This window comes from Ahaetulla prasina, chromosome 3, assembly GCF_028640845.1.
Source record: "Ahaetulla prasina isolate Xishuangbanna chromosome 3, ASM2864084v1, whole genome shotgun sequence".
In the NCBI taxonomy this organism is placed as follows: domain Eukaryota; kingdom Metazoa; phylum Chordata; class Lepidosauria; order Squamata; family Colubridae; genus Ahaetulla; species Ahaetulla prasina.
In genome coordinates this window covers 202,828,750-202,842,051 of record NC_080541.1, presented here as the reverse complement: position 1 = coordinate 202,842,051, position 13,302 = coordinate 202,828,750, and the positions used below count along the sequence as shown (strand labels likewise).

Below are 13,302 nucleotides of genomic sequence, written 5' to 3'. Positions count from 1 at the left end.
CATTTTACCTGACGCTGGGATGCTGCCTCCACTGTAAATGCAGACTGATTGCCAAGCACCGGATTATGGTCAGGAATGCTGCAATGATTGTGAGTGAGAGATAGTGAGAGGCACTTTTTTTCTTTCTTTTGTTTTCTTTTTTTTCTTTTTTTCTTTTTTTTTTTTGAGAGGCACTTTTTTTCAATGCCATCATAGCTTCAAACTGGTACTAAACGAATGAGCGGAAGTAGAGGACCACCTGTAGGATGACTACACCTAAGAACAAGGTTGCCTAATAAAATATTAATATTTTATTAAATGTTTGTCTACATTCTGGGAATCTGACCGATCGTAGCAGCCAATCCATACTCAAGATTATGCACATGTCTAAGTGTTTGTCAGGCTTCTCAACCATTAGTAAGCTTTTACTTTTTTTTTTTCCCAAAAAAAAATTAATAATAATTTTTTCCTCCAAGTAATTCAGGACAGCACCCTTGGTTTTTCCCTACTGACATTTTAGCTTCACAACAAATTTCAGTTTCCATTGCACAGATTGTTTATTCTTGGTTGCAGTAGGGGAGTTGCCCCTGTTTCTTTCCAGGAGTCACATTAGCTATGCTACCTCAAAAAACCCGATCTTCGTGAATGTAATGCTGTCTGTTTCCAATAGCTAGTCATTGCCTCCAGTATAATGACCTTTTTCTCTTTTTTTGAACAGATGCTACATTTTAGAGAATGACACTGTTCAATGTGACACAGATTTATATAAATCATTGCAAGCCTGGAAGGACCATAAGCTTCATATAGACCACGAGGTTAGTGTTTATGGCCATGTGAATCACCATTTGAATCACATTTCCAAATTCCAAGGAACCTTAATGGACTTTTTTGTCAGGCTTTACTCTCAACAGGCACGATCTCAGTGTTGTTTCCTTCAAAACAACATCCCCCAAAAAAGATCCATGTTTAATGAAAGCGAGGCCAAATGTTAAATAGTCTGATACCAGCTTTGGCTGATGTCTGGATCAACTTTGAAATGAGAATGTCTTAGAATAGAGTTGCTTTTTAATGATCAGTTTAGTTGCCTGTGATTCAGGCAATTATGCTGACCAAACTAGGCTGCATACAATAGTTCCCTTTTATTAATGGAAGAACTTAAAACAGAGGGAAACATCATCTTAACACAGTTTTCCTTAATGAAGCCATGACCATCAGTTCTTCCTTTTGCCACATTCTGCATTGCAGAGGTCGGTTTCAGCAGGTTCTGACCAGTTCTGGAGAAATGGTAGCGGAAATTTTGAGTAGTTCAGAGAACCGGAAGTAAAAATTCTGACTGGCCCCTCCCCCATCTATTTTCTGCCTCCCGAGTCCCAGCTGATCAGGAGGAAATGGAGATTTTGCAGTATCGTTCCCCTGTCACGCCCACCAAGCCATACCCACCAAGCCATGCCACGCCCACCAAACCACACCCACAGAACCGGTAGTAAAAAAAATTGAAACCCACCCCTGCTGCATTGCCGTAAAGAATCTTAATCATCTGGATATGATTTTAGGGGTAGAGGAAGGCAGAAGACGTGAAAAATATTTCTGTTTGTGGAGGCCTTCATTTGAGGCTCAGCCCCAAATCCTTCTGAAAAGGGCATTGTTGAAGCTAATTTAATATCCTTAATTACATAATGCAGTAAAAGGGCAGCGCAGAGAACATGTGAATAAGAAATTTCAGAATAAGTGGACATAAAATTATGCATTAACAGTATGTTAAAGACACATAACTGTTTTTCTGTTTCCCTCAAAGTGCACATATAAACATACAGTCCCTACAAGAAGTAGTCTTTGACAATTAAGAGATTGACAGAAATGCACATCATTTCTGCAAAAAAAAATTAATTAATTTTCCCATAGATCATTGAACTTTTGTGATACATGATGGATGGGTATTACTTGTTGATCAATTAAAATAACCTCCTAGCTTTAAAAAAAAATAAAACAAAAAACGAGTCATCTTATAGTCTGGAAAAAACCACATTCATTCCAAAAAAATGTCAGTTTACTTGTAGGTGCTAGCATAAATTGCCCTGCCTTGGCTCTATCTCACTTCCTGCCAAGGTTGTCTTGTAAATAAAGAAAAGTTGTGGATTTCTTTTCTCTTTCATCTCTGCTATAATTTCAGCAGTTAGGTATTCTTCCTCCAAACGTCAAGTTAACCTTGCTAGAAAATGTCCTTGCTCCAAAATGTCCTTATTCCAAATTTCCACCAGTGAGCTGTGTCGATAACGCGATACTTGGTAATTGTAGTAATAATCTGTATTTCTGGCTAAAGTTTGGAATTTTACCATAAACTCACATAAAAATCCCACACACGTTAAAATAAAATAATTGGGATACAGAGAGGTTTTGAAGAAAGGAATTTAATTCCTAGCATCTAGACAAGTTGAATGCTAGAAACTAAATCAATCAATTTTGCATCCATCCATTTGTTCTTATTTTTTTATTATTAGATTGAAACTCTACAAAACAAAATTAAAAACCTGCGAGAGGTAAGAGGTCATCTAAAGAAGAAGCGACCGGAAGAATGTGATTGTAACAAGATAAGGTACTTTGTCTTTGGAGTCAGAAACTGCAATAAGCAGGAAGTGGTTATAAATTTAGGCAGTTTAAGACACAAGACTATTTGGCAAACACAGCCATTCCCTTATTAAAGTCAGATACTCCAATGCCTTGATAATCCCAGTGCCTTATTGTGTCCAGTCCTGCAAGGCAGGAAAAAAAAACACCAAGAAACATTCACGTTTCATTACACTCTTCTATTAAAAACAAAAATAACATTTCAGGCCAGTTCCTCTTACCTTGACATAGCTAAAGCCTACTGTCTTTTGGGAGATCTTTCCAAATTTGAAATTTTCTAACCTTGGAAAGTACAAATTAAAGATGTTCAATCTCTTTGGAATACACAGGCCCCTGGGATTTATACCTAGTGCTTTTTAAATTATCTTGAACCTGAAATTCATTATTGGAAGAGCTGGAAATACCTACAGCTGATACGTTATTTTCTGCTACACATCTTTCAGTCACTTTGAAGCCTCTCTGGTTACTTAAGATTTCCCACTGGGAAAAGCCTCTGAATGGGGATTCTTATGATCACATCCTTTGGTAACTCAGTGAAGTGATGGAAACCAGGGAACTAACTGATTGCCTGCTGTAGAGACTATAATACTAGGAAAAACATGATATTCAAACACTTACCCTATGCTTAAGTAAATAAATACAAGAACACCACCCATGAGGATTTATTCAAAATTCTCCACTCCTTTGAAAGAAATTTTAAAAGCAAATTTCCTGCTGTCAAGCTGAATTCAAGCTGGCATTACACAGCCCTTATCTGTTTCTAATTAGGGTAAGTAGAGGGCAAATGTTTAGTTCAGAGTTGGCCAAAATCCCCTTCAATCAAGATGCTCTTGTGGCCACAGCTTCCCATTCATTGTCTAAACTCAGGAACTGCAGTATTCACCTCTGAAGTGGGGAAGTTACTTCAAATCTCAGGTGGGTGGACTGTTTTTCTCAGTGGTCCCTTGAAAAAGCTTGTGGGACCTGTTGCCTCCTCCTTAAGATCTTCTGTACTCAGATTTGTATTTTTCTGCCACTGTGAAACTACTAAACAAGCAGGAAAAGTTGCAGCTTTTTAAAGAGTGAATAGGTTCTCACCAGCTCTAAAAATAATTTCCAAGCTCAGAGCTGACTAGCCAAGGACATCCCTACTTGGCACCATGGCCAAAGAAGCTCCAAAACTTCCTGTTCCATGCATGGAAAAAACTGGACAAAAAGAAGCATAAAAGATGTAATATTTGTTCTTCCACTGCCGGGCACTCTAGAAAAATAAATTACAGTGATAAGTTTCCAAGAGGAAAGCATGAGATATTGCTTCTGCTCTCAGAGTATTTCCCTTATCAGGGACATTTCCTTAGTGACATCTGTAATTATGTTCCCTCTTTCGCCACACTTAGCATCCTGGGTTGCTCTTTCAATTCGGGGTAGGAGCTGCTTCTGCCAGGGAGAAAAGAAAGAATATAAAGTCTCTGTTTTAGGCCCAAATAGTGCTACAATTTATCTGAAGTCATCTAACAAGCAGGACCCACCTCCTAGTTTACAATATAATAAATGTTTGGTCCAATTGTTTCTAACCATTGTATCCTCACACTGAGACATTGTGTTTGCCTTCTTTCCAACTCCACACACTGCATTTCAGTGCTTGTAAGTTTTAGTGTGATCCTGTGATTTGTAATAGTCTACTTCTAATAAAGGTCAGAGTGGGAAATACTGCATGATCTGGACAGTGGAGCCTCAGCCTGCCAGCCAGAAAGCTGAGAAAGCAACTTATCATCCAGCTTCTCTTTCATGTCAATTTCCATGTCTTTTTTTTTCTTTAAAAGCAAAAAATCCCTATATAAAAAGTAGTCATTCAAAGTAGAAGATTAGAATCTAGTTAGCTTGCTTGCTTGCCACCTCCTCTTCCTCCTCTTTCAATTAGATAGTTACAAGGAACTCTTAAACTATAGCCTAAAGTGATGCAATATAGAGATTCTCTTTGTTTTAGAGTTTGTTGTGTATTTTCTCTTTATTGCATGGAAACAAAGCCAAGTAACTTCTAGCAAACAAAAGAAAACAGATCATGTACCCAATTAGAGGTCTGTGTTTTATATTATTATCCTCATTTTCTCAGTTTTATAAACTGCCCCTAGCCTCAGAGTGGAGGAGTGCAAGTGTAAAAATATAGAAGAAAAGAAAATAAAGAATTGTGTTTTAGATAATTGCAGAACTGGGATATTTGTTTTTCAGCTTCCAATCAAAACACAAAGGCAAACTGAGGCACAAAGGATCTGACCTCCATCCTTTCAAGTAAGTGCAGAGTCAACTTAAATGGACAACAGTTGTGAAGTAGTTCCAGTTCTAGTCTTTCTGACTTGCTAATCGAGAAGTCTGAGAAAATTATAAATGCAATCAGCTAAACTTTGCTTCCCGTGGAGTGAGAGCAGTCCCAAAGCTCCTTATATATCCTGTGGGGTGGGGTTCCTGCCCAACCCTTCCTTTTGATGACGCCTGAAGCCAAGCTTGATTGTTATTATCAGCTGGGTCTGAAGGCGTAGCCTGGGGAAGGGAGGAATCGGGGATGACGGGCTCATTACGTCCTCCAACTGGTCTGGTTCTGGCTCCTGGAGCCGAGCCAAAGGAATCGGTGCTCCCGAGGTAAGCCTTACCGGCCCTTCCCCCTCACTCTTGGAGTCACTTTCGGGCATGGGGCCAGGTTCGGGGGCTGGAGTCACAACAAGCTCAATCTGGTATACAATTAAGGCATCTGACTAGAAATCAGGAGATTGTGAGTTCTAGTCCCACCTTAAGCACAAAGCCAGCAGGTGGCCTTGGGCCAGTCCCTCTCTCTCAGCCCTAAGAAGCAGGCAGTGGCAAACCACTTCCAAAAAATACCTTGCCAAGGAAACTGCAGGGAATAGTCCAGGCACTTACCAGAATTCAATACCACAAACTGAATGAGATGGGAGGTAAATCCCTTCTCAGATTGTCCATGATAGCCGTCTGCATTACTGCCAGACTTCTGGGTCTATAAAGCAGTTGGTTTTATCTATGAGGCAATTTGTCAGTTATTATGAATTCTTGATCTTTGTGTTCAGGAAAACCTTTCAGGAGAAGGATAAGCTATGGCTCCTCCGAGAACAGAGGCGAAAGAAGAAACTCAGGAAGCTGCTCAAAAGAATAAAAAATAATGACACATGTAGCATGCCAGGCCTGACATGCTTCACACATGACAACCAGCACTGGCAGACTGCCCCCTTGTGGACATGTAAGATATATCTCTGCGTGTAAAGCATTTAAAGTTATTTAGAAAGTACTTTACAACTGTTGTCAAATGTTAACATTTTATTCGTAGTGGGTCCTTTCTGTGCCTGTACCAGTGCAAATAACAACACATACTGGTGTATGAGGACGATCAATGAGACACACAACTTTCTGTTCTGTGAATTTGCTACTGGCTTCCTTGAGTACTTTGATCTGAACACCGACCCTTATCAGGTAATTAAACATAAAACCTCAAAGGTTCAAAGTTTTCCATGACCAATACACACACACACAAAAAAAACCCTGAGTCTGCCTTGGATTTACCTCTTTTCATGACAATAACATCAGTTGGCACACTACATTTTGCAATGGGTCAGCTATAACTGCATCAGTGCTGGCTGCAGGTAACCTTTTCATATATCAACCTTTCTGTATCTCATGCTCTCTTGATGTCTTCAGATTGCAGGTCCCACAATTTATTCTCAATGTTGAACTTGTAATTAGTTTGCATTGATGTTTGTGAGATGATCGGCTGTCTATAAAATGGCCGACACCTGCTGTTGCCATCCCTTTAAGGACTCTCCCTAGCCAGCACAACGGTTGGCTATAAAAGCTGAGCTGAGAGGTTCTCTAGCAGTAAGATTCACAAGGAATAGTAGTTGGAGGAGCAGTAAAAAAGAGTGGCGTAGAAGGTAGCATTAGCCTTTGAGTGCTTGTGTGTGTGTGTGTGAGTTGACTAGGGACCAGATTTGTCATATTGGCTCTCTCTTGTTTTGGAGCCACTAACTTGGATACATGTAAAAAGGCCCTGTGACAATGTTATAAATTAAAGCTTATAATATTAGCCTCCTCATGAGGGGAGGATGAAGTTCAGTTCTACGGTTGCCTTCATCACAGCTTCCTTTTTCTCCACCAAAACCTCATCTCTGCAGAAAAAGGAAAGGGCAGTAGAAGTCTAAGATTGGAATCTACATCTGAGCATTAGGAATGCAAGTGCCTGTATCCAATTTTTGTGCAAGTGGGGGGAGGAGTGATCACACACCCCACTCCCCAGCATATTGACAGGGGCCCACCTTTCCCTCTGCCACCACCTCTTCTATCCAGAAAAAAGCAGAAGCGAACATGATAGGGAAACCCCACCAGATTTTCCATATCATTCACAGAGAACTGTTTCAGACTTCTAATCGTGTTCTATCAGCCTTCTAACTCAGGTTGGGGGTGGATGGGTGAATGTTACAACTCATATGCTCTCCGCATAGAGAATAGCAGAAGGGCCTGAACTGCATTTATTCAAATGTTCACTGGGTCTCTTTTATGAAAAAAGCATATTGATTGTCTAGGTAGGGAGATTCCACATAAACCTTCCATGTCGATTCATTTGTCTTTTTTTTTTCTCCTGTGCACAAAATGGTGCCATGTTTTTCAGAGCTGAATGGTAGAGTCTTCCCCTTGATGAGTCCTGCCACTAATTTTTAAAAAAATAAAAATACACTGGGGAAAAAAATCAATGCAATCTCTCCTCTGCTTATTGATTGCCTGCTATAATTTAAAAATTGTGTCTATGTGCAGCTAATTAATGCAGTGAACACACTGCATAGAGATGTTCTCAACCAACTGCATGTGCAGCTCATGGAACTGAGAAGTTGCAAAGGCCATAAACAGTGCAACCCAAGGACCCGAAATATGGAACTTGGTAAGTTCTGTTTTTATTTCATTTTGGTAAGAGGAGTGTGCTTAATTAATTTGAATTTTTAAGTCATTTGTATATACCAGGGGTTTGCAAACTTGGCTCTTTTAAGACTTGTAGACTACAACTCCCAGAGTTCCTCAGGTAGCTTTGCTGGCTGAGGAACTCTGGGAGTTGAAGTCCACAAGTCTTAAAACAGCCAAGTTTGCAGACCCCTGGTACATACCTTTAAGTAGTTTAAACAGAAAATCTAAATCAGGGATAGGTTTTAATCACATGTTTAAACTTCATATAAATCAGTGATGGTGAACTTTTTTGGCACAGAGTGCCCAACCCGGAAAGTACGTGTGCAAACACATGCGCGTGCCGGAGTGCTGGAAACTGAAGACCAGCTGGCCAATGCACATGTGTGTGCTGGCCACCTGGTCTTCACGCGCACTGGATGTTACAGGAAGTGTCTTCATTAATTCCACCAGTTCTAATTAAGAACGGTGTGGTATGAATCCATAAATAAATTCTAGAATTTATCATAGGTCTTAGACTGGTAAGATAAATACGAATACAAACATTGGGAACTTTGTTTCAAGTGATAAAATATTAGTTATTAACTATATGTAGCTTTGTGTAGCTTTGTGGAGTAGCAGTGTAAAAAGTGCAGAGAATGGCTTAACTCAATTTATTTAAATTCACTATTCCATCACTTTGCATCTGTATCAAACTGCAGTAGGGGCATAATAAACCAGCTTTAAAGTTGTTATGGGAAAGGAACTTGAATGTGTACAATATTCTACATGCAGCTGGTGTGGTTTTGTTCTCTCAAACTTCTGTGTTTGGAAAGTGCCACAGCACTTAAAACAAATTTTTGATAGATTAATTTTACAATATGCTTTTTTCACCTTGGTTCCATGAACTCTTGCTAATTAGTATTATTTTCTTCATTTAGGTCTTAAAGATGGAAGTTATGAACAATACAGGTACTAATACTAATTATATGTTTCCCCACCGCCAGAAGTAAATCTACACTAAATATTGAAATAATCCATAGGCAGATAGAATTAGGTTATGGTAAGGACAGCAAAACATTGGATTCCTTTTGGTACTTCAATTTTAGAAATGTTCAATATTTCATTGTCTACCCAGCATGCTTACCTGGGTTGTCTTACTTTTTTTTCTTTTTTTTTCTTTCCTTTCTTTTTCCCTTCTTTCCTTCCTTCCTTCCTTCCTTCCTTCCTTCCTTCCTTCCTTCCTTCCTTCCTTCTTTTCTTTCTCTTTCTTTTTCTTTCCTCAATAAGGTGTGTGACTAATTTTTCTGTCCTATTGTGTCTCAAAAATTAGGCAGTTTCAACGTCGAAAATGGCCAGAAATGAAAAGATCATCTTCGAAGTCACTGTAAGTTGGAATTTATTCCTATAAATCATTAGGTTTTGTTTCTTGTTCTTTTATTTTTATTTATTTCTTGCACACAGTACATTTTTACAACTTCATATAACTTCATATATCCTGTTTTTAGTCCGTCTTAGCAGAGAGAAGGTGATGGACCTCATCTAATATTTGGAGTTTCTAGCAAAAGGTTTACTGGGTTCAATACTAATATGATGGAACCTTCAAAGCTGAATTATTGTTTGATGGAGGTCCAATATTTAGAAGATTTTTTTTTCTGAATTCTGAATGTGCCTGTTAATCAGAGTGGAATTCTGCCTTATGATGGCTATATCGAGGTAGTCTTGACTTACAGACATTCATTTAATGACCTTCAAAGTTATAGCGGCACAGAAAAAAATGACTTATAACTATTTTTCACACAACTGTTGCGGCAACCCCACACTCTCTAGATCAAAATTCAGATGCTTAGCAACTGGCATGTATTCATGACAGTTGCATGTCCCGGGATCATGTGATCACCATTTGTAATATTCCCAGCTGACTTCCAACAAGTAAAGTCAATGGGGGAAGATAGATTTGCTCATTGATCACAAGTCACTTAATTGTCGTGATTTAACAGTTATGGCAAAAAAGAGTCATAAAATTGGGCAAAACTCAAGAGCTTCCTTGCTTAGGAACAGAAATTTGGGGCTCATGGTCATAAGTCAAGAACTTACTGTGTAGAGCGCATTAGGCAAATGTGTCAGCTGCCTTCCAGTTGTGTCAAACTAAAGCAAAAACTTGAGCCTAAGCTTAAATATCAGATTATAGCTACAGGTAGTCCCTTAGTTAATAATGGCAAATGGGATTGGAATTTCCATTACATTATGATGCATTTGTAAAGCAGAATACTATTGAACACACATTTTAGCAACAGCAATTCTAGCAGATCCTGGTTACTGTAGTTAAGTAAATCATTGCAGAGCATTACATGAGAACCTCATGTGACTGATCTTTCCTTTCCTTTCCTTTCCTTTCCTTCCCTTCCCTTCCCTTCCCTTCATTTCTTCCTTTTCCTCCCTCCCTCAAAAGTTACTGCCCTATAACCATGATGGCAAACCTATGGCACATGTGCCAGAGGTGGCATGCAGAGCTCTCTCTATGGACACACACTCATCGCCATCTGATCTTTTGGTTTCTTGCGGTGGTCTTTGTGGGCGCCGGAATACTTCTTGAAAAATGGCCAAAAAACAGGCTGTTTTTCGGGCCATTTTCCATCCTGTTTTTGGGCCAAAACCAGCCTGAAAAAGGCCCCAAAAATGGCAAAAAACCAGTCATGCACATGCCAGCCATGCATACAAGCCAGTCATGCACACAAGCCCAACCCATCTTTGGGTTTCCTACACTCTGGCACACAAACATGCACACACATACAAGAGTATTCCTGTTTGGACACTTGGTGCCAAAAAGACTCGCCATTACTGCCCTATGAAATACTGTCATACATACAATACATACAATGTCAGTTCATTGCCCCCAACAATCTAGGTCCTCATTTTACTGACCTCTGAAGGATGGAAGGATTGAATCAACCTTGAACCGCTCAGGATCGAACTCCTGGTTGTGGCCAAAGTTAGCTTGCAATACCGAATTTTAATTACTGCGCCACCACAGCTCTTAATATATATGTCAAATTCCTTCTAAAAATTAAATTGCCAAGTAAGAGAGATGATAGTCTCTACTTTTATAGAAGGTTCATATTCACCCCTGTGGTTCATATTCTTTTCCTCATGTGACCTTGATAAAATTAGGCTTTTGTTTCATAGTCCAATCAGTTACAATGAACTAATGATATGTCTTTTATTTCTATTTCACAGAGGACAACTTTGGGAAGGCTGGGAGGGGTAATTTCCTACAACTGCTAGACCTCAGTGAGGACATAAACTGGCCGGAACTTGAATTCTTGTACAGACTTAATAAAGTATGTATGATTTCAGACTGAATCATAATCTTAGCCTGGAAGACTGGATGAATTTTGTTGCTAAGGTAAATAGGATATTTGCATTTTTATGCAGTCCAAAATGATGCAGTTATCTTCTGGAGACTACTGTTGTCAAAAACCTGTATCCTACTAGTTTAACTCGCATTTGCTTTGGATTATACCTCACTTGCTTCACAAGCTATTTTATTTCAGTCAATCACCTGAGATACAATTCCAAAAGAGGACAGCAGAGAAACATGGCAACCTTTAGAATCCTGAGAGGGAAAAGCACAGAAGATCCGATTTCAACAGAAGACAATTTTATATTTTCTTTAAATGAAAGCATTGGAAAGACAAATGAAGATAATAACACTTTTTTTTCTTTCTGGCTTGGACAAATTAAACTTTGAAGCACTGATAAAAAAAAATCTGTTAAGGGATTCTAGGATCTGCAAAGGATATTACTGAAAAAAAGCACCAATTCAGCACTATAATATTGTCACTTGTTTGTGTACTACAAAATGCAATTTAGTTCACAGTGTTCACATCTTCCTTGAGGTTGAGAGAAGAAACAGAAAATAAACCCTCACTCAGAGAAACCACCTTTCCAGCATTGTATTGTAAATACTCAGTGTTCCATTTCAAAAGAAATCCAATCCAGCAAGATTTTTGTTACTGAACTATTGGCATGCCCCAATATCATTTCTGAAAATGTCACTTTCACTGCATAATTAAACTTTAGAATTGATCATTTTTTTTAAAAAAAAATCAACCACTGCAAAATTAAAAGCAGTTGATGTATGTCTTGAATTTTAACAAAGTTGGATTTGTATTAAGTCTTTGTGGTTATACTGTATGTTTAAAAAAACCAAAATTATTACTATAAAAAAGCACTTGTTTACTTTTATACTTGGAGCTTTTTTGAAAAGATAATTCTGTGATCACTATACAAGCAACTTAATTCTACTTTGTTGCCAAAATATGAATTTATATAACCTGTATATTAGAAGAAATACATTTCTGAAAATTTACAAACACAACACATTTGGTGGAAGAGAATGGGAAAGAACTTTTCCCAGTAAGACCTGACTTCTAAAAAATTGAACTGTTTCCAAATTCAGTCTCAAAGAAATTTCTCTTCTTCCATTACTTGAACACATCAGTTGTTTTTCTACTACACATTTCACCTTCCACCATTGAGAAACTGTTTTGTATTTTATTTATATAATCATAGTGCTTGCCTACCATTTATTTGTTGAAGTTACAGTGGTACTGAAAAAAACTGAAGCCTATTTATGACCAGTACAACCTTCTGAGGCAGCGTCCCTCAATCACATGGTCACCATTACAGTCAGTATATTGTTTTGTGGCTGACCTGTGTGGGGTTTCCTCCTCCCTCCCTCCCTCCCATTGCAGAGCGATTGACTGGCAAGAAAGGGATTGCAAGAGAGCTGCACATTGAAAGCATTGCAATCATGCAGGAAGATCCGGACTAAGAGCCTCTGATGTGCTATGCATCACATGAATTCTCACTTAGCAACCGCTTTGCTTAGTAAAGTTCCTAGCTCCACTTAGATTAAGCAAGGATTGCCGCTCTGCTTTTGTAACACACACACACACACCACTCAACACAATTCGAGATGGTTTACAACTATGAAAAAATGCATAAAGCCACAGTAATAAGAGTCATGAAGCAACCCTAACCCTTGTTTTCTCCAGAGCTTCTAGGAGATGTTTCTTCATGAGGTGCTATTCAGTAGTCAGCTGCTTCAGAGAAAGGAGAAAGGAAATCTAGCCCCGGTGTCCTAGTAAGGAGAACTCTTAGCATGCTTTCTCAGCCTGAACATAATGGCATATACATCTGGAGTCATGAAGTTAGCATGGCTCTCATCCATAAAGAGCTTTATAGGTAACTAGTAAATAAGACCTAGAAGCCAGCCAGCAGTTCTAATAGTTCTATGTATCATCTTTTATCAGTGAGCAAAGCAAGCAATGGCATTCTGCTCCAGCTCCCAAGTTGTCTTGCAGAGTAGATTAACGATGCAACTGGGAGATAACAAGGACACAAGTAATTAGTTAGCACATCCTGATCTAGAGAAGAGTACAACTGGCAAATTAATGGAAGACTAAAAAGGTTCTCCTGTTGCTTTGGTGAGGTGAAGATTCCAGGAGGACCCTCCCAGATTATTCACTCTCTCCTTCAGGGGAGAGCTACCTGTTTATAGCTAAATATGGAACTGTCCATGTACCAGAAGCCTTTGCAGAAACAGGAACTCCTCTTAGTAGAATAATTCATTCTGAGCCTCCTCTGTGCTGGTCAGTTTCTCAAAAGTCAAAATTTCTACAACTCCTGTAGTCTTGAATGGAGATACAGAGTGGGGCCTCAATAGCATAGTACCAGTGCCTCACCCAAACGTGGAGGATTCTCTTTCCCAGGGATACTAAT

At 38.9% G+C, this 13,302-nt stretch overlaps 1 protein-coding gene across 10 annotated transcripts in view; it reads left to right on the top strand.

Annotated features, from left to right (window-relative positions):
* Positions 1-11,763, top strand: part of SULF2 (sulfatase 2) — a 324,326-nt gene extending 312,563 nt beyond the window's left edge. For all 10 annotated transcript variants that reach the window (XM_058175024.1, XM_058175025.1, XM_058175020.1 and 7 more), the window contains 9 exons: positions 698-794; positions 2,478-2,572; positions 4,813-4,872; positions 5,661-5,830; positions 5,918-6,060; positions 7,396-7,519; positions 8,457-8,487; positions 8,849-8,902; positions 10,753-11,763. In XM_058175024.1, the coding sequence (XP_058031007.1) occupies positions 698-794; positions 2,478-2,572; positions 4,813-4,872; positions 5,661-5,830; positions 5,918-6,060; positions 7,396-7,519; positions 8,457-8,487; positions 8,849-8,902; positions 10,753-10,783 (805 nt within the window). In that variant the 3' untranslated portion in view covers positions 10,784-11,763. The remainder of the gene's footprint in view (positions 1-697; positions 795-2,477; positions 2,573-4,812; positions 4,873-5,660; positions 5,831-5,917; positions 6,061-7,395; positions 7,520-8,456; positions 8,488-8,848; positions 8,903-10,752) is intronic.
* Positions 11,764-13,302: the final 1,539 nt, after the last annotated feature.